Source organism: Calliphora vicina, chromosome 2 (assembly GCF_958450345.1).
Source record: "Calliphora vicina chromosome 2, idCalVici1.1, whole genome shotgun sequence".
Lineage (NCBI taxonomy): Eukaryota > Metazoa > Arthropoda > Insecta > Diptera > Calliphoridae > Calliphora > Calliphora vicina.
The window spans coordinates 93599794-93627592 of NC_088781.1; the positions used below are offsets into that span (position 1 = coordinate 93599794).

The following is a 27799-nucleotide window of genomic DNA, read 5'->3' on the forward strand; positions in this document are numbered from 1 at the left end:
GCTTTAATTTTATCATAAGAAAAAAAAAATAATATTTATTGTTGTTTATATATTTTTAAGTAGAAATTTGTGACAGATTATGGCCTATAATAGGCTAGGTTGTGATGAAATAAATAAATAAAACTAAATAGTCTATTTAAATAAAAAGGTCAAAGTAGAGTTTCCATAAATTACCATAAGTTTAAAAAATTTAAAAAGTCGAAGTTCGAAATATTGACATTTAAAAATCGAAAAGAGTCGAAATGTCGACTTTTTGTGTCAATTAGAACCCTAGTACTCATAATAATGTTTTCGGTAGAAAAGCCCCTTAATAAGGAACACTGGTTTATAGTGTAAAAACGGCTTACATTGTCAATTTAAACAAAATTTAAACTAATAATCGGTGGCATAAACGGATGAATTTATTTGTTATTACTTTTATTCGAGAAAACATATATTTGTGTATTTTTTATGATCGGTATGGATTTGGAAACAGAGGATACGATGCCCGATGACGCATGGAAAGATTCATTTGATAAATTATTAGACCAAAGACCGTAAGTTGAATAATACACAATTTCGAAAATGGATTACAAACTCTTGTTTTTAGTACTTTAAGGGAATTGAACGTAATAAAAAAAGATATAAGAGCATCCTTCAATCTTAACTCCAGCTATGAAAATAGTAGCTATGATAACACGGGATCTATAAGGCTAGATTGTGAACAGCAAACACCGCAACAAAATCAATCCCTTATATTGACTTCATCACCAGCATATGTACCGCTTAAAGTACAATACCTTAATGTACCAAAAAATATAAATGCAAAAAAACGAAACAAACATCGTATGAATTCTGATGTAGTTTCTACACCTATAAGAGACAACATTACTGTGAATCCTTTTAAGTGTACATTATCTCCGATAGGATCGTGGGAGTTGCGGAATTTCAAATGCAATGACCAAAATGAATACAAGAAAGATGCTAAAAAAGTGGAATTTAATGCCACACCTATCATTGACAATGGCATAGTTAACGTGGAATACATTGATGACAGCATTCCTAATGTTGAAAACGAAATAAATGCCGTATATTCACAGGGAATCTCTCCGCTTGTACTAGTGAGAAAGAAATGGAAATCCAAACAAACTCAAAAACAAGTGTGTTTTGCGTCTAATGAACTAGATAAAAATCATGATAATTTGAATCAGGATGTAGAAGCGCTTGTATCACATCCATTATATTCTGAATTAGAATTACAGCCTGGAAAATGGCGTAAGTCTTTAAATTGCTTACGTCGAACACATCACCATGTATTGGGTAAGTAATCGATTAATTTTGACCATGTCGGTACAGCTTTCGAAAAACAATTCTGTATTGTAAATTTTGTATTCAATATGTTATATGTCTCTTAAAATTTGTCTGTTAAGGAAATATGGTGCATGTATAGTGGAGAGACTCAGGAGGAAACTTATACCATCCTTTTTCATTTATAATTTTTGCATGAACTTGCGAAGGATTTGTAGTTACACTGTGGCCGACTAGTACACATTAGCGGTATTCGCAATGTAGAATACTTGACCTGGTAATGTAGTAAAAGAGCACAATATCCAAAAAATAAAAACAAAATACATTAGAAATTGAAATGTTTGTCAATAAATAGCTTTTCTGCTTTTTACTAGGCCAAGTACTCTACATTGTGAAATTTGCAGATTTTCATAGAAATGAGCTCAAATCAGATTGTATATCTTGAGTTACAAAACATTTTTTTATTAACATTGAAATAGCAGTGCCGGACTATTGAATTATTTTTATACCCTTCAGCTTCGTGAGAAGGGTATATATAAGTTTGTCATTCCGTTTGTAATTTCTACATTTTTCATTTCCGACCCTATAAAGTATATATATTCTGGATCCTTATAGATAGCGGAGTCGATTAAGCCATGTCTGTCTGTCTGTCTGTCTGTCTGTCTGTCTGTCTGTCTGTCTGTCTGTCTGTCTGTCTGTCTGTCTGTCTGTCTGTCTGTCTGTCTGTCTGTCTGTCTGTCTGTCTGTCTGTCTGTCTGTCTGTCTGTCTGTCTGTCTGTCTGTCTGTCTGTCTGTCTGTCTGTCTGTCTGTCTGTCTGTCTGTCTGTCTGTCTGTCTGTCTGTCTGTCTGTCTGTCTGTCTGTCTGTCTGTCTGTCTGTCTGTCTGTCTGTCTGTCTGTCTGTCTGTCTGTCTGTCTGTCTGTCTGTCTGTCTGTCTGTCTGTCTGTCTGTCTGTCTGTCTGTCTGTCTGTCTGTCTGTATGTCTGTCTGTCTCTCTGTCTGTCTCTCTGTCTCTCTGTCTGTCTCTCTGTCTCTCTCTCTGTCTCTCTGTCTGTCTGTCTGTCTGTCTGTCTGTCTGTCTGTCTGTCTGTCTGTCTGTCTGTCTGTCTGTCTGTCTGTCTGTCTGTCTGTCTGTCTGTCTGTCTGTCTGTCTGTCTGTCTGTCTGTCTGTCTGTCTGTCTGTCTGTCTGTCTGTCTGTCTGTCTGTCTGTCTGTCTGTCTGTCTGTCTGTCTGTCTGTCTGTCTGTCTGTCTGTCTGTCTGTCTGTCTGTCTGTCTGTCTGTCTGTCTGTCTGTCTGTCTGTCTGTTCGTCTGTCTGTCTGTCTGTTGAAATCAATTTTCTGAAGGCCCCAGATATCTCCGGGATCCAAATCTTCAACAATTCTGTCAGACATACTTTCGAGAATTTTGCTATTTAAAATCAGCAAAATCCGTCCATAAATAACGGAGATATGAGCAAAAATCCGAGACAACCTCTGAAAATTTCATCAAAAAACACAATGTATTGCATGCTTTGACAAAAAAACAACAAAACGTATGGTTGGATGTGCAAGCTTTGCGTATTTTGTTTTTTTTTTGTGTTTTGTTTCTTTTGGCGTTGTTGTTGTTTTTTATACAACTAAACTTTTGTTTGGTTGTGTGTTGGTTTTTTTGACAAAAAATCAACAAATCGTATGGTTGAATGTGCATGCTTTGCGTATTTTGTTTTTCTTTTGTGTTTTGTTTCTTTTGGCGTTGTTGTTTTTTATACAATTAAACGTATGTTTGGATGTGTGTTGGTTTCATTGGCTTGCGTATTTTGTTTTTGTTTTTTCTTTTGGTGTTTTGTTTCGTTTGGCGTTGTTGTTGTTTTTTGTGTTCTTGATAAATTTAGGATGCTGTACGCTGAAAGTGGGCAGTGTACATACATATATACTAATTATAAAAAATAATAATGCATCCACAACAAAGGTGAAGGGTATATAAGATTCGGCATAGCCGAATATAGCACTCTTACTTGTTTTTTTATTTTTTTTAAAAGAAGTCAAATATTTTTTAAGATTAAAGAACAATTTAGTTAAATATGCTGAATTTACTGTATTTTTAATGTTAAAATAGTTCTTTTTATATAATTCCTGTTTTAGTTGGTCGCGCAATACATAGCACCATTGCTTAGCGAAAATTAATTTTAAAGTTAAAAAAATAAGGAAAATCTTTTCCATATATTCAACTTTATAACAAACGCTATTGAATAGAAAGAAAAAAATAGAAACTAGGAACTGCAAACGGAAAAATGCACCTCGAAATATCGTCAGAATCATCAAATGCAATCCATTTAATCTGTCAAGCAAATAAAAACGGAATGAAATTTAGAAGTTATTGATATGACAGTAAGGAGATGATTTCTAAATGGAAACTTCACAGAACGAAGTCCAAGGAAAAAGCCACTATTAACAAAAATACATAGTGGTACTTGTTTGGAGTACGCTGAATGCCGATTGGTTTGCAAGCAAATATCGCAATATTTTGCGAACTGGCGGGTCTAAACTGGTTTTATTTGGAAGTTCAGGCTGTAGTAATATATTCCACGGCCACTATCTTCTGCATGTCAACCACAGTACACTGTGAAAATGTTAAAATATTTCAAAATTTCATGGTACTGCTATTATCTTGTTTGCAACTGTATATCCCACTCGCATCCCACTAAGCGACTAAAACCCTCTTAAGCTTTCTTTTGAGCGAAAAAAAATTTTAAAAAAGGGCCCATTTTGGAAAAAAGTTAGATTTTGCAAAAAAAAGTCAAAAATAGCTTGTTTTGAGTTACAAAATATTTATTTTGATAGATATCCCACTCGCATCCCACTAAGCGACCAAATAGGTCTTCAAGGAAAATATCTAAGCTTTATTTTAAGAAAAAAAGTCCCATTTTGAAAAAAAAAGTCAAAAACATTTTTGATTTCGAAAAAAAAAATATTAAAAACGATTTTGATAAAATTTTTACGGAATCTTCAGAAAAGTCTAGTGGGTAACACTGTAAAGTCAGATTTTTGATTTTAGTTCTGTGGACGGAGGGCCGTGGCAAAATCAAGTTTTTATAGGATAGCGGTATCGTATAAAAGATTATTGTTTAATTACTCGGTGCAACAACAAATTTATTTTTGCAATAACTTGGCAAATGACCTAGTGCTGGTTGTAGGTCTAGGTGAGTGTATTACAAACACGGTTTTAAAAGTTCCAATACACTCTCAAATTTCTGAGATCTGGGCAAAAGTATATTTTTCTGGACCCGCAAATTAAAACATTTGAAAATCAGTCATTATTTAACCGATTTTAATATTTCAAACGACATTAAAAAGGTACGAACGAGGTCTTTCCAAGTATATACACTTTCACTGTTCTATTAATATATGTAAATATGTAGAGATTTTTAAAATTTTTAATTTTTTTTTTTAACTTTTTCAACTATTTCTTTCAGATCTTCATTTTAGACAACAATAGTCTTAAAACCAGTGTTCTTCTGAGTAAAACAAACTTTCATTTGTTTAAATCGGTTAAAAGTTGACAAAGTTATAGTCGTTTTTCTAAACAATGAAAAATTCATAAATTCATACTGTTTCGTAGCTATGACCAAAGACATTTGTTTGGCAAAAGTATCAATTCTCCGGCTTATGGAAAATTTGCCGATGCCAAACCATTGGGACGGAGAATGGATGAAGTTGTTTATAATATTTTTCAGACATCCATTTTTTGAGTGAAAAGGTGCACCTTAAACAAATATATTAGGATTTATACCAAAAACAGATGTAAAAAATGTATTGCGCTTATTATACATTGTAAAAGTAGAAAAATAATATCGGTTTTACAATATATAAGAAGTTTAGCTTTAATTCACAAAAATCTATGCTGTTTTTTTAAAGCTGCTTCAATAATACTAATCAATAAACAATATTTTTGGAAGTTTAAAAAAGTAACGGTTTTATTACAAAAATATTTTAAATATAATTTACAACAATACAGTTAAACACTACTCAGAGTATATTATCTTTCATTCTGCTTCGCTTTTATATCTTGTTTGTACAATATCATACTGTCGCTGGCTGCGACCTGAGCCTATATGTTAAGGACAACGATTTTAATATGTCCCAAATAAATGAACCACAAATTTTCAATTAATGATGTATATACTTGAGCACCGTTTATTTCTAAAAAGAGAACTTATTACAAAAAAATATCTTATAAATACATTAAGCGACTTACCGCAGTCTTTATCCCCAACAAACTAAATTTTAATTCTAAAGCTAGTTATTACTGAGCCTACAAATTTATTTTTGTTTATGTACTATTACAACAGTTCATTTCCAAATAAATAAACTGAACGAAAATACTGCAGTATAATTTAGGGACAAAAAGTGCGATTAGTTCGTAAACAAATATGAACAAAAGGGAATACAAAACAATATAAAAAAATCCTAACGGACAAATGAACCAAACAACAATGATCATACAATTGGTAAATAAGACAATTTAAGTAAACATTAAGGTAGCTCACAAACAATAAATATAAACAAACCGAAATAATTCGTCTACCAACAGTCACATTTAATGGGCCAAAATAGTCAACACCAGTATAAGTAAATGGCCGGACATATGGAGTTAGTCTATCACTTGGCAACGATCCCATAAAAGGAGCTACTGGAACGGCACGACGAATCTTACAAATGTTGCAATTTGATGTAGTCTTTCTCAACAGATTTCGAAGTCGTGGAATCCAGAACCTTTTCCTTATTTCGCCTATGGTAGCCTCAAAATTTTGATGTCTCATTTTATTATGCACATGGGCAACAAATAGTTGTGTAAAGCGGTGACAGGGCGACAAAATTATGGGGTGCCTGGCATCTAAAGGCAACCAACTCGCAGCATCAATACGACCGCTCACTCTAAGTAAATTATTTTCATCAAAATAAGGCGAAAGGGAAAATAACACGTTATCCTTTTTTAAAGAACCACCAGATATTAAAACGTTTATTTCAAAGGTGAAACACTCTTCTTGGGACAGACGACACAGACTAGTTTCAGCAACCCTTAACTCTTCAGCACACGCATCTCGAACCATTACATTTATCATATTTTCGGCAGCGATTGATAAATCTCAGAACCCAAGCCATTGTTCGTTTAAGCCTGAGAAATGAAGAAAAACGATTAAAATCAATAACTAAATTTGTACTAACCAGCATGACAAATTTGGGGCGTAGTTCTTCTTCACACAAATCATCAGATTTCTCAGAATTCTTATTCGGCCAGTCAGCTTCGTTTTCATACAAAAATTGTGGCCCTTGGAACCAAAGTGTTTCAATGGAAAAATCAACTTCATTTTTAGCTCTTGTAGTATCATCGGCAACATTGAGATCTGTAGGCAACCATCTCCAATCAGTTGGGCGTGTCGAATCAAGTATTTCGGCAATTCGATGGGCAACAAATGGTTTATATCTCCTGCTTTCAGAACCAATCCAACTATGTCTCCAAACTTCTCCCATCAAAAGTTTGGCAGTTATCATAAAATGGCCCAAAAAACCAAGTTGATCAAAAATGGACATTACTACACATAATAACTCACGCTTTGTGGGACACCTTTTACCAAGGATGACGTCAGAATTCACACGATGGAATTTCAAAACAAATTTGAACGCGTCGTCCTTTGGATCCCAAAACATGCCAAGTACCTTTTCAGTTAAACCCTCCAACTCATTTAAGCCACCTGAGAAACTAACCTCCGATGAATTCGATGTAAATTTACGCATTTCAAAACCAGCAGCTTTATGTATTTCACGAACTTGTATGGCTATTTCAATGGCTTTTGACGGATTTACAAAACTGTCTACAAAGTCATCTACGTAATGATAGTCCAAAATTGACTTCACGGCTCTAGGGAAACGATTTCGATGCTCCATTGCATTTGTTTCCTTCACATAATGGGCAATACAGGGCGAACAGGCAGCTCCAAACGTCATCACAAGCATTTCATACACTTCAGGTGGATCACTAGCATCATCTCGCCACAAGAACCTCTGCGAACACCTGTCTTCCTCAGCAACAACAACTTGATGAAACATTTCCTTTATGTCCCCACAAACAGCTACGGAACCGATTCTAAAATTAAATAAAACTGATGGAAACGGTTTGTACTGCTGAGGGCCTTTCAATAACTTTGAATTCAACGAGACACCTTCCACCTTTGCTGCTGCATCGAACACCATACGACTTATTAGGCTTATTAGGGTTTACGACACCTTATTAGGGTTTACGACACCAAAGTGGGGCAAGTACCATGTTCTCGGATGAAACGTATCGACTTCACTCAATGATAATTTGCGTACATACCGCTTCTGCAAATATTCACTCATTATTTGTTTATAGGCCGCAACAAATTCAGGATTATTTTTCATTTTTCTTTCCATTCCAAAAAATCTATTAAGGGCCATGGAATAGCTATCCGGCAGGACTATGTCATCATTACACCATAGTAGTCTGGATTCAAATCTTCCGGCAACCCTCTTCGTCGAATTTCTCAATATCTCTCGTGCACGTAAATCATCTCTTGACTCAATCACTGGTAGAGCCTTAACACCAAAACTTTCAGTTTCAAAATAATTTGCCACCAAATTATTTAAATTATCCAACTGTGTCAGCAAACATGTTTGTGTTCCAGGGCGACCTCCTTTCACGTTTCCAAAAACAACCCATCCAAGAGGAGTATTGGCAGCATATGGACCAGCATCTTCCAAAGGGACTATTTCATCGGGCAATCCTAAATGGCAATGGTCCAATCCAATTAGTACCTTTGGAGCCACACATTCATATGAGTTTAAAGGCACACCATGATTCTTTACTAAATCCGCATTAAAACTCTGACTAGGCAACTTCAAATTCGAGACACCATACACATTTTTCAAAGCATATTTCCTCTTCTTATTAACACCACTCACATGAAGATCCACCACCATAACTGGTTCTTGTGCCGCTTTACCACCATACCAACTCAAATTCAATTGACTTTGTCGACCATGCAGTCCAAGCTGTCTCACTAAAGAGCTATCCATCATCGTGACCGAAGAACCTTCATCTAGGAGTGCATAAGTTTCAATAGCACAATTTGGTCCATAAAGAACCACTGGGAGCACTCTGAACAACAAATCACTTTTTTCACTAACACTGGAAACACAACTAAGCACTGGCTCGACTGTTGAAGCTCTCTCTGTTGGCGGCACATTTACGGATCGTTCACTTGGTTCATTAGGTTTAGTTTCATGCAATAATTTATTGTGATTTCTTTGGCACTTTTCCATTGGACACTGCTTACGCCGACGACAATCTTTACTTGAATGACCACCACTGAGAAACGAAAAACATAACTTCAATCTCTTCACTTCACACCATCTATTAGGCACACTCAATTCTAAAAATTTCTTACAATCAAAAATTTTATGTGGGCCAACACAATAAAAACATTTTAACTGACGTTCTGGGCCATCAGAAGCATATAAAACCACTTTTCGTTTTGGATCACTGCTAGATCTATTGCCACTTGAACTGCTTATTTGCACACTTCTTACCAAATTTGCAACACGCTGGAGCCAAAATAGTCGGCAACTGAGGCAAAGTTGAAGCAAACTGGGCCCAATCCAAACGTTTGCTCATTGGAAGCTTCTGTTCTAACTCCTCCATGAGTGTTGGATTCGACAAATGTTGATAACCATTGGCAGATTCCAAAAATGCTTCTAAATTTCTGACCTTAATGGAATACGGCTCCAATTTATCGATCGCGTTTTCTGCTATGGGCTGAACTTCCTTCATCTGTTGCAATTGGCATCGAATAAGCAACTCTGGGCGACCATATTGTAGCTTTAATTGCTATATAACAGTTGGCATGTTATTTGGGTGGATGAGCAACGACTTCACGCACTCTCTGGCTTCACCTTTCAAAGCCTTCTGCAATCTCAAACAATTTTCAAAATTATTGTACGAATATGCCGCTGTCGAATGTTCAAGGGCAGACAAAAACATTGGCAAGTCCTCGGGAGTACCACAAAATTCGGGCAGATCATAAAGTTTGCGTTGTACTGGCATGGGCACTGTAGCAGGGGAAACAATAAGAGGCTGAGATGTCATAGGAATATGGCGTTGGATTCCGGCGATCAACCATGTCCTCAGGGCCACTGCTAATACTTTGGATGACTGGCGCATTATATCCAATAACATTCGGCGTATTTAAATTTTGATTTGCTCTTAAAGCACGTTGAGCGTTTGCCAATTGAGCTTGCAGGATGTCAATTTGTCGTTGCAGGTTCTCATTATCAGACGATATGGTTTGTGGTGGCTGGGTTCTCACATTAGGACCGGGCACTAACGGCGGCAGACTAAATTGCTCTTCACTTGTTGAACTGAAAATGTTTTGCGTTGATACAACAGGGGTCGGTTCTCTAGGGGCACTAGTTACGGTTGTTGTCGTTCCGAGGGCAACAGAACTGACATTTTGTATCGACGGCATTTGAGAAACATTTGTTGAACTATCTGTTCCGGCAGGCGTGGAACTTTTCACATTTTGGCTCGTTGCTGTCTGCAAACGAGAGCTTTTTCTAGATGGCGACCGTTGCATCTTGAATCACAAATATTTTCAAAGGGCACACAAATTCACAAATATTAAACAGCAACACAAAATTAATTTGTTCCGGCAGGACAGGTTACAATTTCATACAAGTTCAGCTTAAAGTTTTACTCGTTCCGGCGTGTAAGGAACCACAAAATCCAATAAAATTTGTTCCGACGGGCAAGGAACCCCAAGTTCGCTCAAAGGTTGCGAAATAAAATTTGTTCCGACGGGCAAGGAACCACAAGTTCGCTCAAAGGATGCGAATATGAGCCTATATATTGAGGACAGCGAATTTAACAAGTCCCAAATAAATAAACCACAAATTTTCAATTAATGATGCATATACTTGAGCACCGTTTATTTCTAAAAAGAGAACTTATTACAAAAAAATAACTTATAAATACATTAAGCGACTTACCGCAGTCTTTATCCCCAACAAACTAAATTTTAATTCTAAAGCTAGTTATTACTGAGCCTACAAATTTATTTTTGTTTATGTACTATTACAACAGTTCATTTCCAAATAAATAAACTGAACGAAAATACTGCAGTATAATTTAGGGACAAAAAGTGCGATTAGTTCGCAAACAAATATGTACAAAAGGTAATACAAAACAATATAAAAAAATCCTAACGGACAAATGAACCAAACAACAATGATCATACAATTGGTAAATAAGACAATTTAAGTAAACATAAATGACTAGCACACAAACAATAAATATAAACAAACCGAAATAATTCAAATAACAAAAATTTTAAACTCTATTATTTCGAAATGGCAAACAAATTATACACTATTGTTTTATTAAGGGGACGAAATAATAGTTTATTAATTTTACATTAAACCATTTTGAAATGCAACAAACAATTAATCTTGTTTTAAATAATCATAAAAATAATGATATTCTTTTGATATTCAATTCTTATAAATGCTTCCAATTGCTTAGTTGAATAGGAAATAGTTCTTCATACGTGAAGAACTTCGTGGTTGTAAGGAAGCTTATACATAAAGCTAATCTACTTTCTAGAATTTTCCACAGAATTTCTTTTTGACGTGGGTCTTTAAAAAACTTGCTTACTTTCTCAGGATATACTCCAAAACGTTTCAAACGTAGGTTTTCTAGTGACGTACTTTTTATGCAAGTTTTCGATAAACATGTTGATTTCTTATTACTTTTGTTTAACAACTTTATCGGTTGTTGAAAATCCTAAATATTGCATCCCATTCACTCGTTTTTCATCTAATTTTTATTGAGGCTGCTAATTTTTAACTCAGTGCTACAGATCAACAAAATGATTCCAATCATTTTTCACTATCACTAAATATTAGTGAAAATTGCTAAATTAGTGCACTACCCCCATCTCCGTTAACATTTTTTGAAAAATCGCTGGAACAACTGTTACTGAATATAGGGAGTAACGTGTACTTTAAATATCTTTTTCACATTTTCAACATTCTGTTCTGGTAACAACTATCTCAGAAGTATTAACACATTAGACGGAAGGAGAGAGTAATATCAATGGAATAAATTACACTCTTTTCACACATACGGGTGATACAATAACAAAATACATGGCAATACATTCGCATCAATTTGGTTTTTGGAATAGACATAGAGCGGAAACTTTCCTGTCAAAGAACTAACTCAGTTGTCAGAACCCTAAGTAGTGAGAATGTATTAGTAGACAAAACTATGTGAAAACAAAAACAATACGTATGTGTGATTATTTTGAGTAATTTTTTTGTTTGAGTTTTTTCTAGTTTCCGCTCTAAGTTTCTCTATGTTTTTGGCTCTCAGGTCTGTTTCACGATGTAGAAAGAAAAATAATTCGAACAAATTTTGTATGAAAATTATTCGAAAGAATTTTTAAAACTGACAGTTTTTCATACAAATTTTTGATTTTCATTTTTCTTTCGACATCGCACAGTGGTATGAGAATAAAAAAAAGAGGGAAATAAATTTGAATGAAATTTCACATGCGCAAAGAGGAAGTGTAGTCGAGTTTAAGTTTTGAATTTGGACCTCATGAGCCCACCAGGAGCGGGACCAGGGGTTCCCAAAGTAGGACACCTCGGGTATGTTAAATTTTTAAAATGATCCTATTTCTTCGTTTGTGTTCCGATTAAAAAAAAATTACACATATAGAATCTCCTCGTCGAGAACTACATAAATCTTTTATCTCTTATAGCACTGTTATTTACATTCATAAAAATGTTGTTATGTAGGCAACATGCTTTTTTATGAATTTCTATGTTAGGTAAATTCTCAGCGAGTTGTTAAGTTTTCTCTAATTTATTTTCCACATAAAAAACATAAGGTAGACATGTTATATATCAATGGATAGAGGATTTTGCCTACTTTTCAAAAATGTATATAACTTTTGACAATTAAAAAATTCATGAAAAACTTTTTGTTATGTAAACTATTTGGGACACATTTTGCTAAGAACAATAGGTAATAAGTTACATGTATGAGAAAAATCACATGTTTGGCCAAAATGTCAAATTTTATTAGGTCAAACCTTGGTGCAAATTTCATCCCGATCGGAAGACATCGATTTTAAAAGTTGGTTCACTTGACGTGAAATCCCCCATATATTAGAGTGTCCCTTAGAATTAAATTTTTTGAAATGTTGAAACGGTACCCCCTGAAAACTAAATACCACCAACAAAATTTTTAGTTTGTTCTAAGAAGGGCAACCCGTGCCGACTTTCGATTTAGTTTTGTGGTGCATTTACAAGGGGAAAAACTTTGTTAAACAAATTTCAGAATTTTTGGATCATCACATGGGGATTTATTGTCAACATAATAATTTCCATTTTTATACTGTTATTGTAAATACTAGACTTCATTTTATATTTTTCTTAAGTTTCATCAAAATCGGTCAAAAATATATAGTATTTCGCTATCTTACCATTAGAAATTCCAAATATTGAAAAATTTTACCTTTGACCCTCAAGATTTAAGGCTTAGCGTTTTCCGATTTTAGTAAAACATTCAGACTATATTTAAATTGACCTGGACTATAATATTCTGAATTGGTTTTACTTAGAAATCATAATAGTAAGGAAATTGGGCTCATTCGCCAAAATATGTCCAAAAAATTATTTTTTCTCGAAAATCGCAAAATTTAAATCGCAGGTTTTTCAAATTTTTATTCCCTATGATGTTGTCAATAAATCCCCATGTGATGATCAAAAAATTCTGAAATTTGTTTAACAAAATTTTTAAAAATTTGAAATTTGAGTTTTGAAACAGCCGTTAAAAAAAGGTTAACTGTATCCTATGAAGATAAAAACTCATATACAAGTAAATATGGATATATTTTAAGTAAGAATAAACTTTTGTTTTAATTTTTCTCAAAATATGTTAATTTTGTTCTTACATTTCTTGTTCTGTGGCATGAGACACTTTAAAATTTAATTCTAAGGGACACTCTAATACAGGGGTGCCCACAAGTTCCTTATGGAGTAAACACCAATACATTTAAAGAAAAACTACTTTTTATTCAATATTTTTTGTTGTTAAAACCAATTCATACAAAGAAAAAAGAAAAAAAAAAACTCACTTTCAAAACACACATTTTTAAAATATCATACGATAAACAAAATCTACATTGATGATCGCAGTCGTCAATGTTTACCAGCAAAGCATACGAAAGTGTTGTTGCTTTGAAGAACGACAAAAAAATAATATGACAAAGTTGTTTGTGTATTTTATATTGCTAGTGCCGAGTGCTCTAGTGAGTATACAAAACACACAGCCTATAGCTAAGAGCATTTACAAAAACAAAAGAGTACCAAGAGTATAGGGCTTGGGCATGACTGCTCTAATATATATATTGTTACGAAATTGTACTTGAATTCAAATATAACGATTTTAACGGCTGATTTAAAAGTAGCATAATGCTTTCAAGTAACAGTGCTGTAAAACTGTAACATATCTGTGGGCATTGTTAAATAAAAGCTTTCAGTTGATTTGATTGTAAGTTGGCAACGCTGTATTCGAGTTCGAATAATCAGTTAAAGAACATTGTAGAAAGTACACCACAGATGGCGTATGATCTAGAATATTCGAACTTTGACAGTTAAAGAGCTTTCTAGATGGTAATGCAGTGTTATAAATAGTGGCAGAGGTTGCAGTCGTTAGTGAGTTGATCAGAGACGCTTTTCGAAGAAACATCATCTAAGTGCCTTAAAGTGTGTTGTGTTTGTTTCAAGTAAATTCGTGTACATTATAAATTGTGTCTGTAATTCTGAGAATTATAAACGTGTATAAAAAACATTGTGTGGCTATTTAATTCCGTTGTTGTTGTACATTTTAAAGAAATAAAGAGTTGTTACAATTTTTAAACTACTAAACGGCTTTTATTTGCAATCAAAAGTATCCGGTTTATTTAAAGGAAATAAACCAGCGTTTTGAAAAGGTTAAAACGTAACAATATGTATATATATATACTAGCTGACCCGACAAACGTTGTCCTATCCAAATTAAAAGATTATTTGTGTTCGATTTGTGAGAAGCTGTTTGAAATGTGTAAAAATAGATTAAAATTAAGAAATACTTTTTTCGATTGCTTTGCTGTGATCATTATTTTTTTTCATTGCAATGCTCTAACATGCGTAAACAAATAATTTTTTATTTATTTATCTTTATTTTGTTTTCCCATACAACAAGACTAATAATCTTGTAATTACAGTACAGAATGATTGTATTGGAAGTTGTATATAGTTAATTGTTATTATTTAAAAAACTACAAACAATTTCAAGTCAAAGAATTTAGACAAATTTTGAACAAGGAATAATTTTTATAAATTTCAAGAGGTGATTTCCTAAACTGCGTTGCGGTAGCGAGTTCCACAGACGAATGCAATGAATTAAAAATTGCCATTCAGACTCAAGTTTGTAATGTCGTATTTGAATTAAATTATTGTTTCTTCTAGAACGATTAAACAAATATGACGGCTCATTAGTAAATATAATTTTCTGCATGAGTAACAATGATCTTATTTTTAGATGATCACAAAAACGTACTCCAAAATTTTTCGTTCATACGGTGTTATGTGGGACGATCTTCTCAAATTAAATATACAGTACGAGACACAAATGTGTAAATAAATTTGGAAATATCTATAATTTGAATTTTTATGCTCAACATTTACCAATCTGACAATATTTTTTACACAATATGAAGATCATGATTAGTGAAGTATAGCAATACAAAAAAATTAATTTCAAGTAATGGCATTTAAATACCAGGATATCAAAAAGTTAAAAACTGAATTACACAATTTTGTCGCATTTTCTTTAAAGTTAAATAAACTTGTTATTATTATTTAGAAAAAGAACAATTTTAATCAATTTCATTAATGACAGTTAGTTAAATCATGTTACTAGTTAACAATTTACAATTCTTTAAGGAATATTGAATATGAAGAAGATTATCACCGAAGTTGCAAATTCTGTTACCGAGCAGCTGAAAAATGGTATCTCCCATCGAAAAATATCCACCAAATTCAATATTTCTTTTAATCTGTTGAGAACATAGCGAATATATGTGGTTTGGCTTTTCCAGCACCAATTTGTGGACGGAATTCAATTCTATTGTAGTGTACAAACTACAAACACAATTTTTATTTCTACAAATTAAATTTTAATCTTTTTACCTTTGTTATTTGTTTTATGTTTTATAAAAAATTTTCAATAAAATTTTCATTCTTGATTTAAATTTTAAAAAGACAACATCTAAATATTGTCTTTTTAGTGTACAAACTACAAACACAATTTTTATTTCTACAAATTAAATTTTAATCTTTTTACCTTTGTTATTTGTTTTATGTTTTATAAAAAATTTTCAATAAAATTTTCATTCTTGATTTAAATTTTAAAAAGACAACATCTAAATATTTCCTCTACACTATTGTTAAAAGATGGTCTCACTGTATAACGTCTAGTTGCATCAGGAGAAGAAAATAGTCCCCGTGAGGTACAACCAAAACTATCTTCATGCTACCAAATTAAGATTTCAAAACGTGCATCTCTTAGAGAAATCAAAAGATGTGGTTTTTATGCAATAAAGATTGTTAAAAAACCTCGTTTAACTGAAAGACACAAGTCTCTTCGACTAACATTTGTAAATTTTTTTAAGAAATGGACCTTTGATGATTGGGAAAAAGTTATCTGTACAGATGAATCGAAAATTAACCATTTTAGAACTGATGGACCAAAATATGACTACCAAAAACGAAATGCGCCATTAAAAGACCGTGATTTTATGACGACTATGAAATATGGTGGTGGAATATTGCCATTTTGTGGTTGTTTTTCTGCAAAAGGTGTAGGAAAACTCCATAAAATTGGTAGTAATATGAATGCAGAAATGTATATAGATGTCATGTGCACCCTGTCGATACGAAAAATTTAAAAAGAAGAAGAGAGCAAATAGTTGGCAACTCAAGATTAAGGGCATACGTTTTGACAGCTGGAAGGTAGAGAAAATGTAAACAATAACAAAATACCTGTAAAAAAAAATTTTATGTAGGCAAACAAATTGCTGAACAATTGTTGAAGCTAGGAAGCCATATTGGTAAACGAGGTTTCTCGATACCAAGAAGAGAAAATGTCGTCCCTTTTTTGATTTTGGCTCCACATAGTGAAGAAGGTGGAGTCCGTGGCCTCATATAAAAGAAAAACTAAATTTTTGATTTTTTTTAAACAAAATAAGTAAATTTTATTAAACAAAAGATTTTTTTTTTTAAACTTAAAGCTAAACTTAAAGCTAAACTTAAAACTAAATCTTAAAAGATAAAAATAAAAAAAATAAAAAAAACTAATCAAACCAACCTGCAAAGCCACTGCAACAAGACTCCATCCAACGAGGGAGAAGCAGCATTAGCACCACCACGCCTGGGGTGCTAGGGTATATTTGGTGATATTCCGACGAAGTACAGTAAAATACACCGGGACATATAGACGGACGTTCAATTCGGTTCCTTTTCTTTAAGAAAATAAAAAAAAAAAAAAAGAAATATTTATAAAATAAAAAAAAAAGGTGATTAGTGAGATATTTATATAAACAAATAGGAAGTCTTAAGTATCGCAAAGTACATCCCGCGTGTGAACCTTAACCACGCGTGCGCGAGTTAGGTTAGAGCTCTGGCCTAGGGAACAGTGAGTCGCGAGGTTAATTAACCCAAGATTTTCCTAAATCTTATATAGGTAATTCTCCTATACAAAAAAAAATTTTTATAAATAAATATATATAAATAAATAAAAGGAATTAGAGAATTCTAAATATTAATAGTACCTCGAACCACTTAGACATTTAGACACGTCACTGACAGGAAATATCCATCTACCCTATCCTCACCCGGGAGATTCTTCCGCAAAATTAGTTGGCCGCCAGGGAATAGAGCGGGAAAGCAGTAACGCTAGTTTTAAAAAGATACATTATAAATTATTATTATTAAAAGAAATTTTATTAAATTAAACTAAAAGCAAAAAAAAAATTAAAATTTAAAACTAAAATCTAAGAAAAGAAAATTTAAAACTAAAATCTTAAATTTAAAATTTAAAACTAAAATCTTAAAGCTAAATTTTTAAAACTGAATCTTAAAGCTAAAATTTGAAATTTTTAAACAAAAACAAAATTTTTGTACATTTTTATTTCTAAAGTAAATTTTGTTAATAATTCATTTTTTTTGTTTGTATAAATTCATTCTTTATTAATAAACCGAAACTTTTATAATGTTTAAATGAAATTGCTATTTTTCAAGTTTTTTTTTTAAAATGATTTACTAAATTTCAGTAAACGCGGCGGTAAGTAGGGAAGGTATTGTTTGCGGGGAAAGTTTGGGACATTCTTACGATAGGATGTCATGGCGGGATTCAATCCCGAGTGGGTGGGTTATCTCCTGGCAACAACATCAGCCAGGAGAAGAAATTGTTCGGTAGATAGGTACGCAGGGAAATAAAGGAAAGAGAAAAAGGACAAGAGAAACTACTTCGAGCCCCTTTAACTTAAATATACTTTTGCTGGTATGATTTTTGTGATAGTGTGTGTTTTCGATCCGGATTGCTGGCAAGGACCACCCCCTCCGGCGAGTTCCCAGCCAGGCAAACGCGAGCATACCAGCGCCGCCGGCAATCTGGCCACCTTGTTTCTTTATGTTTATTTTGTTTTCTGTTTGTTCAATGAACAATGAACAGACGTTTGACAGACACACCAGCCCACACACTACATAGACATTATCAAGACAACAGATGTGGATAGTCTGAATGATTGGCGTGGACAAATTGAAAACACTGTGATACTACAAGATAACGACAACAAACATAAGTCTAAAAAGACGCTTAATTTTTTAAAAACCGCCAAAATTACATTGCTAGATTGACTCCCACAATCTCAGAATTTAAATCCGATTGAGAATTTGGTGCGAATTCTAAAACGTCGCGTTTATAATTATCAAAATGCATTTAGAAACACAACTCAGCTCTAGGAGCGCTCCCATGATATCTAGGGATCTATAATGCAAGAAGAGTGTCGCAAACTGGTGGAGAGTATGCCCTCCAGAATTCAGGCTGCCATTGACGCGAAAGCAGGTTATTCGAAGTACTAAAAAAGTTACTTTAGTAATCTGCGCCAAAAGTGTGTAAATGGGTTGCAGTTATTTTTTTTAGATTACTGGAGTATAATTAAGGAAATATTTTATTTATTTAGTCCTAAAATATCCTTAATAAATATTGTTTAAAAAAACACAAAACGTTTCTTTATAAACATTGCACTTTAAAAATGGTGTCACAAAGTGTAAATATATGACCATCATTTACACATTTTTGTCTTACACTGTATATCTCAATATAGAGTTATACGCATTCTTTAATTTTTTACTGCTTCGATAATCAGAACTTGCGAAAATTTCACAACCATATAAGAGTGTTGGAAGCATATAAGTTTTAGCTAGCAACATTCATATATGTACTGGGTTTTCCATAGTGCGCGGAGCATTGAAAATGTTTTACCTGCAGCGGCGATTATATGATCAGAACAGGTAAGGGAAGAGTTGAAGATTATTCCGAGATTTTTTGTTTTATTAACAATTTCAATTCGTTGGTTATTAAGAATGACGTCAGGAACAATGTGCGTTTGAGTAGAACGAGAAATTATTAAGCAAAGCCCATTCGATGTAGCACATTGATGAATTTTTAATAAGTCAGAGTTCAGTTTAATAACAGATTCGTTTATTTTGCTGGTGCTGCTACATAGATATAGTTGTACGTCACATAGATATAGTTGTACATATGAATTTTACAGTGTGACAATTGTTGAGGTAAATCATTTATATATACCGAGAAAAGCAGAGGTCCTAAGATTGATCCTTGAGGAACACCTTTAGTTACATGTAGGAGGTTAGATAGTTGGCCTTTTATATATGGGGCATTTCATGTCAAGTGAACCAACTTTTCAAATCGATGTCTTCCAATCGGGATGAAATTTGCACTAAGGTTAGTTCTATTGGATAGTAACTCAAACACAATTTTTCAACAAGATCAGTCGAGAACTCTCTGAGTTATAGGGGGTAAAATTTTGTTGACTTTTTTCAAAATGGACCTTTTTTATTTTTTTTTTTAGCTCAAACAAAAGCTTAGATATTATCCTTGAAGACCCTTTTGGTCGCTTAGTGGGATGCGAGTGGGATATCTATCAAAATAAATATTTTTTAACTCAAGACAATTTTTTACTTTTTTTTTTGCAAATACGATTTTTTCAAAATGGGCCATTTTTTTACAGTTTTTTTTTTTAGTCAAAAGAAAGCTTAGGTCCATTCCTTTTGAAAAAAAAGTCAACAAAGTTTTTGATTTTGCAAAAAAAGTCAAAAATTTTATGTTTTGAGTTACAAAATATTTATTTTGATAGATATCCCACTCGCATCCCACTAAGCGACCAAATAGGTGTTCAAGGAAAATATCTAAGCTTTATTTTAAGAAGAAAAAAGGGCCCATTTTAAAAAAAAAGTAAAAAAAGTTTTTGATTTCGGAAAAAAATATTAAAATTTTTTTATTTTTTTTTAAATATTTTTTTTCGAAAGATTGAAGAAAGAGCTATCTAAACTGTTTGGGACACATTTTGCTAAGAACAATAGGTAATAGTTACATGGATAAGAAAAAACCCCTGTTTGACCAAAATGTCAAAATTTGACCCCCTATAACTCAGAGAGTTCTCGACGGATCTTGTTGATTGAATTGTGTCTGAGTTACTATCCAATAGAACTAACCTTGGTGCAAATTTCATCCCGATCGGAAGACATCGATTTCATTTGACATGAAATGCCCCATATACATATTGAAATCTATTTTCAAGATAAGAGGACATAAGACACGTTGCAGATGAGTTAAAATTAAACAGGTTATTAGTTTCATACAAAGCAAATTATGGTTGACCATATCAAATGCCTTATAATGATCCAAAAGCGCTAAGAATGCAATATTACAACTGCCAATATAGACCAGGGAAAGGCAAAACATGGGCGCCGCGTTTTTCATTTACTCTTCTCTTACGTACGTGTGCACACGCATTGTAGAGAAATAAACAACTTTTAATCAGTCTTGCTTGAGAACTCAAACAAGCAGGTTGTGTATCGTTTTTTATCGCACAATTTAAGAATCAGCGTTGCCAGTGAAAATAAATATGTCCCAACATTTAAAGATGTATGATGAACAATATGAGATTTTACATTTTTAATTGGGGAAAATCGACGAAAGTTTACTGGCAACACCGATTCGTGGTGAGAGCGGAGAGAGTGTATAACTAATACAATTATAAAATGCAGTAGTATAGGTTGCCTTTCCCTGATATAGACTCTAATTTCTTCTGACACATCAATAAGAGCGATAATGCAGCTATGTTTAGGACGAAACCCGGATTGCCTATTTGTTAGAAGACTATTAGCACGTAGTACATTATCAGCAATTTGTTCATATAATAACCTTTCAAGTACTTTTGATAAGTATGAAAGTATTTCTATAGGCCGATAATCATTCTTATTTTTGGGTACGGGTATAATTTTAGCACATTTCCAATTTAGCGGAAAAACACTTTTAGTTATAATTGTGTTGAAGATATGGGTTAGTTGAGGTAATAATACAGGAAGAACAGCCTTGAGAAACTTAGGATGAATATTATCGGGACCAACTGCAATAAATTTTTTTATACTAAAACATACATTAAATACATCAGCTTGGGTAATACATCTAAAGGAGAACGAATTTAAAAGTCTTGTAGAACTTATAGGACTTACACTGGAATAATAATTTGGATTAGCATTAATATTAGGAAGTTTGGTAAAAGACTCATTTAACAAATTAACATCAAAATCCGAAGAATTTGCATCTTGTGATTTGCTGATACCAATATCGCGAATGATTCTCCACGTTTTTTTTTGTGTCTACTGCAGAAGAAAATAAACTAGAGTAGTACGAGGATTTTGCGCATTTTATTAGTTTATTCCCTGCTTTTCGTGCATTTGTGTATTCAGTATGTTGATCATTAGTTTTAAAGCGTTTCCAACATTTAAAAGCGTAATCACGCTGCTGAATTTGTGTCTTAATTTGTTCATTAAACCGAGGTTTAGCATTTTTGTGTGACACTATTTTTAATGGTACAGATCTACTAAATATTCCAGCAAGATTTCCTTCAAAGAAGTTTACTTGACTATCAACTTCGGGCATAAAATATATATAATTCCAGTCTGTATTATTTAATTCATTGGACATAATGTTATAGTCCATATGTTTAAAGTCATAGTACATAGTATTGTCATTCGAATATTGAGGTATAAAATTGTAGTTCAGGAAAATTAAATCATGCTTTGAGAAACATGGTACTGAGATATGGTCATATAGTAAAATTTTTTGTCTGCAACTGACGAAGTATAAGTCCCGCAATGACTGATTTGTGGCAGTGTAGTGTGTTGGAAATTTGGTGTAAATAATCCCATCGACATCATGTCATCTAACAAATATCTCTCATTCAATATGTCTGAGTTAAAATCACCACATAGAACAATGTTTTCATCAAAGAATAACAAGAAGGGAAGCCTCTCATTTTTTCTACAACAACTTCTCTCTCTTCTCACATACAAGTAGTATGTAAATTCAACACACTTGAGAGAGAGATTTAACTTCAAAACTTTTTCTTGAAAATTGCACAAAATTGCAATTCTTACACACACTTTCACCTTACTAAAAACTAAAATAAACACATTTGTAAAATTTCGTATTGGAAATTAATAAAAAAATCAAATAAACTTAATTTTTGCAGAAATTATGGAATAAAAAGCGGAAAAATCTACTTATAAAACCTCTCCAGATCAAATATAATTCATATAATTTGAGAATTGTTTGAATTTTTAAATTTAATCGTAATAAAACATTGTTATAATTTTTAAGGTTGCTTTTTTACAACTCTGTGTATTTGAGGAGTGTGGTGAAAGTGGTTTGAAAACCAATACATATAAATAAAATGATAACAATACATTCTTATAGTTAGGTTTTTTTGACAACCGACTTAGGTTGTTTTTGACAGCGTTTCACTTCTTGTTATTATTCTTTGGTTTTCATAATTAAGAGTTATATTTTCAAGTTTTGTATGAACATTATCAAGGTCTATCCTTTTATTAGGCCTGTAGCCACAGCCAATTAGCAATTAATTTCCCATTGACTGAACTTCAACAAATATATGTTCAACTTTTTCGTCATATTCAGATTTAACGACAAATTTAATTGATATTGCTTTTTTTACAAATATGGCAACACCACCTCCATGGGTACATCTATCACAACGATACTGTTACGAAATTGTACTTGAATTCAAATATAACGATTTTAAGGGCTGATTTAAAAGTAGCATAATGCTTTCAAATAACAGTGCTGTAATAGCAAACTAACATATCTGTGGGCATTATTAAATAAAAGCTTTCAGTTGACCATTGATCGTAAGTTGGCAACGCTGTTTACTGCGACCGTATATTCGAATTCGAATATTCAGTTAAAGAACATTGTAGAAAGTACACCACAGATGGCGTATGTATTAGTTAGATCTAGAATATTCGAACTTTGACAGTTAAAGAGCAATCTAGAGTGCAGATGGCAGTGTTATAAATAGTGGCAGAGGTTGCAGTCGTTAGTGAGTTTATCAGAGACGCTTTTCGAATAAACATCAACTGAGTGCCTTAAAGAGTGCTGTGTTTTTCAAGTGAATTCGTGTACATTATAAAGTGTGTCTGTATTTCTGAGAATTTATAAACGTGTATAAAATAAAACATTGAGTGACTATTTAATTCTGTTGTACATTTTAAATAAATAAAGAGTTGTTACAATTTTTAAACTACTAAACGGCTTTTATTTGCAATCAAAAGTATCCGGTTTATTTAAAGGAAATAAACCAACGTTTTGAAAAGGTTAAAACGTAACAATACATTTTGAAACCACTTAAAGCAATTATATTATTAAACACTCTTTTACTAAACCATGTTTCAGATACACATATAACGTCGACACCCGAGTTTTCGAAGATGTACCTGAATTCATAAATTTTGTTGTTTAAGCTCTGTGCGTTTATATGACATATATTAATACCAGGTTTTTGTTTACATAGAATCCGAATAAGATTATAGGTAGTGTCAGTGGAACTAGTGGTTAATCTATCGCCATTTAAAGACATATTGTGTTTTAATATTTTTTGAAAACCAATGCAGGGAAATCAAAAATAAATTAAAATATAATTTGTGGTCATAAGGTTTTATCATTAAGATTTTGAATAAAATATTACAATTTATAAATATCAAAGCAATTAAAAACTAACATAGAACAAAGTTAAGCATAACATGTTGACAACATAAAACATAATTACGTATGACATTTTGACAAAAATAAATTAACATGACAATAATTGAAGATTTAGTTATCAAACGTAAATAATGCAGATGGTGTCCGACAGGGGAACATGCGACATAAAATTGACCATGCGAGCGAGAAGCATTGTTCATTGCCATTGCGAATGCAAGCCTTACCAGAAACTGCAAGTTTTTAAAATCGAATGGCATGTCGGTCGGAGCCACTGGGATCTGTGGTATCAAAACGTCTTCTCATTTCTACTTTCCTATAAGTATAGTTGCCTCGATGACGTTATTCAGCAGGTTTTTTACCGCAAGTCGAGTGCCATTACAAAGACGTGGTTGGTTTATGTTTCGTATTGTGAGGTGGTAATCAGGGTAATTCGAGTGAGTTTACTGGTTGGATACTTGACGACATCATCTTGGGAAGTAACGGAATCCAACGAATTGTACATCATTAATTACGATTTTTGTAATTTTGTGCAATGTTTGGAAACACCTTTCGGATGAGTTCGGATTTTGATTCGGTGAACTGTCAGAAAGCGACAGGAAATTGAATGCAGCCGGTCGAAATGTCAACAGGTATTTTTCCGTTGCCAATGTCCAGTAATTGTTTGGAAAATACTTCTCCAGATTGATCGTTCTGCAGCTCGACACTTATGTTCACAGTCAGTTTGAGTTTCTTTTCGTGTTTCCAAAACAGAACCATCGCACCACCAACAATATTATATGCAACATATTACATATATGCGCCTTGTTCGACGCTTAGAAAAATTTATTTTTCATGCCGTTTTAAAAAACAAAAATTCGAAATTTTGCTAAAAAATAATTTTTTTGCTCAAAAAATATTTATATTATTGCGGAATTTCGGTTTTTCAGTTTATTCAATAAACTAAACCGTTTTTGAGTTACGCGATATATCGCACTGGTTCCTCTAAAGGGAGTCAACTCAATATTTAAAAATGTTCAGTAGAAGCAAAAAAATATTTTTTTAATACATTATAATGAAACAACTATACGGATACAACTGTATTTTTTGGCGAAAGATTTGAGAAAATGATAGCAGATTTTTACAGATTTTTCTTGCAAAAAGTGAAAATTTAAAAATTTTGAGTTGACTCTCTTTAAAGGAACCAGTGCGATGTGTTGTGCAACCTCGTCCATTTTTGAAATAACGGTATATCTCGAAAATACGAGCTAACCTAAAAAAAAACGGTTAGCGTACCCGAATTATTTTAACAAGGTGGGTTAAAATAATTGACAGTTTTTTCAACTAGCACAGTGTAACAAGTGCAATACAAATATAATGCATTCAAGGTTCTTCAAAAATGTCGGGATCCTTCATATTTAGAACCATAGAGAAATACATAGAGTGGAAACTGTGCAGTCAAAAACCTAAGTTGAGAGAATGTATTTGTTTAGGTTGTACCCTTTTGGTAATACTACATTAAATGAAATTTACTATTTTTAACAACGTTAGAATCTATAGTCGCTTCCTTTTTTTATGCAACTTTTCTGGAAGTACCAACTTTTCTGGAAAATGCCACCAAATTCCTTGTTCTTTTAGCATTATAAAAACACTTCGTATTGTCGTTGAAATTAGCACTACGTTCATCTTATTAAAATACACTACATATTCCTTCTACGAGGTATATTTATTTACTGTAAAAAGAGTGTTCGTCTATAATTAAAACTTGTATTTTTTTGTTTTATTTTTATAACAATTTTGGAAAATTTGGATTGATGGCAAAAAAAGTCATACTCGTAGAGTGATTTTTTGTGAAGAAAAAAATAAGTTTTTTGTTAACAGTATTTAATTGAAATTAATTTTATTGTAGAAAATTATGAAAAAAGTAAATCGATACCGAAACAACATCAAAAAGGAAGAAGTACATGTGTTGCGGATAGACCAAAATCCTTAACAACTACAACTAGTATTGCTGGTAATCGAAAATCAGTTTGTATACTTTCAAATTCAAATCAAGCAGGTTCGAGATCAACATACAGCTTAGGCAGTAATGATTTTAAGCGTCAGTTATTGCAACGTTGCGGGCAACGTCGCATTTTAACATTTGCTAGTACATACCCTGAAGATTACCTACAAAATTGTTGCAAAATTGGAGAAGGAGCTTTTGGCGAAGTTTTTGTTCATTCAAAGCCTTATGACAATGAGAGTGCTGAAAAGACTGTATTAAAAATAATACCTATTGAAGGAGAGGAATTGGTTAACGGTGAAGTGCAGAAAACCTTTGAACAAATTCTTCCTGAAGTTATTATTTCAATGGAACTTTGCGGTCTAGCCGATGACAATCGTAAAACAAATGTTACGTCGGGATTTGTAAATATTCAACGGGTAAAAATCAATAAAATTTAGACTTTGTAAATTTTTTAGGCTAATTTGTTTTTTTATTTTAGGTTAGATGTACTAAAGGATCCTATCCACCACACCTTCAGAAACTTTGGGATGAATATGATTTGGAGAAAGAGTCCGAAAATGATCATCCAAGGTGCTTTACAAGTAACCAGCAATATATAGTGTTAGAATTGGCTTTTAGTGGTCAAGATCTTGAAGGATTCCAATTTAAAAATGCTGAGCAATCATTTCATGCTTTACAACAGGTAAGAAAATGTATAAAATAAATGCGTAAAGATAATTATTAAAATCTAAATTGCTTGATTTATAGATTATACTAACACTGGCTGTTGGTGAAAGTGAATATCAGTTTGAGCATCGCGATTTACATTGGGGTAATGTCTTGATTCTCAATACCAATCGACCAACTATAACATATAAACTAGATGACGCCATTATGACTATACCCACTAAGGGTGTTAAAATTACTATTATAGACTACACTTTATCTCGTATGACTTTTAATGACTATTGTTTTTATAATGATCTATCTAATGACGAAGAACTTTTTATCGCTACCGGGGATTACCAGTTCGAAATATATCGGATGATGCGCAAAGTTCTGAAGTATAAGTTTGCTTATAACAACACAATGCAATAATAAATTTTAATCAATTGTAATATTTTTGTTAACTTTTTAGTAACAAATGGGAAACGTTTGAACCTAAAACGAACATATTTTGGATCTCCTATATTATATCAAAACTGGTTGATGGTGTCTCGTATAAAAATATAAGATCTAAAAACCATTTACATTATTTAGAAAAATTAAAGCACCTTCAGAGAACCATATTAACATATAAAAGCTGTTTGGATTGTGCACGGGACGTGCTCTTACATTAAAAGCATATTTTTTATTTACATTTTATATACATATTTTCATCAAATATTTATTTTTTAATTGAATTATAATTTTTTATATCCAGAATTGTATTTATGAAAAATGATAAAATATATTTTTTTGTTTTATATTGTTTCTTTTTCTTGTTTGTTAGTTCAAAACCCAGGTTAATATAGCGAGGTGCATATGAACTCATGTGTTTCGTAAAGTGTTCAATAAAGGATCGGAGAATCCCATGTTTTGTTTACGGTACCAAATAGCATGTTAACAAATGCGAACCTTCCCAATTGGGCGAAAACCACCAGTCTGGGGTCGAGAAGTCAGAGCTCTGCTCTTTTGGTGCTTAGGACTACAATAATGGTCAGTTTGCTCCTGTATCGATCGATATTCGAAGTATAGATACTATTATTCAATTACGCTGTGTAACACAAAGTTATATTTATATCAGCATATAATCCAGTTTACACTACCAATTTCAAGGCTGATTTGGATAAACTAACCTAACTAATTTTTCTAACGACTTTTTTGTATTTGGTGATATGAATGCCCAACATACACTTTGGAATTGTGTGTCAAATACTTCTGCTGGCAATGAGCTGTTCAGCTACTGCTTCCAATCCAGTTACTACATTTATTACCCAAATGAATTTAATCCCTTTGGACAAAACATCAAAGCAGTCCAGTAGACATTATTTTATCAAACTCGTGTCTCAATTTTTCAGTTCTTGAGACACA

At 32.8% G+C, this 27799-nt stretch overlaps 1 protein-coding gene and 1 long non-coding RNA gene across 2 annotated transcripts; one reads left to right on the forward strand and one right to left on the reverse strand.

Moving 5' to 3' along the window:
- Positions 1-395: 395 nt before the first annotated feature.
- Positions 396-27199, forward strand: LOC135951503 (serine/threonine-protein kinase haspin homolog). Its single transcript, XM_065501163.1, has 6 exons — positions 396-536; positions 590-1299; positions 25649-26163; positions 26226-26429; positions 26495-26790; positions 26865-27199. The coding sequence occupies exons 1-6, from the start codon at positions 451-453 to the stop codon at positions 27064-27066; spliced, it is 2013 nt and encodes a 670-aa protein (XP_065357235.1). The 5' UTR covers positions 396-450; the 3' UTR covers positions 27067-27199.
- Positions 16616-17352, reverse strand: LOC135951504 (uncharacterized). The gene is made up of 2 exons (XR_010575979.1): positions 17225-17352; positions 16616-17145 (listed from the first exon to the last, which is right to left on the reverse strand). It is a non-coding gene; the product is annotated as an uncharacterized LOC135951504 (long non-coding RNA).
- Positions 27200-27799: the final 600 nt, after the last annotated feature.

Bases quoted from the DNA above. Each gene is read 5' to 3' on its own strand.
- LOC135951503 (XM_065501163.1), top strand. From the start codon at position 451: ATGATCGGTATGGATTTGGAAACAGAGGATACGATGCCCGATGACGCA. The intron at 537-589 runs GTAAGTTGAATA...TCTTGTTTTTAG, and splicing joins AAATTATTAGACCAAAGACC to TACTTTAAGGGAATTGAACG. The intron at 26,791-26,864 runs GTATAAGTTTGC...TTAACTTTTTAG, and splicing joins ATGATGCGCAAAGTTCTGAA to TAACAAATGGGAAACGTTTG.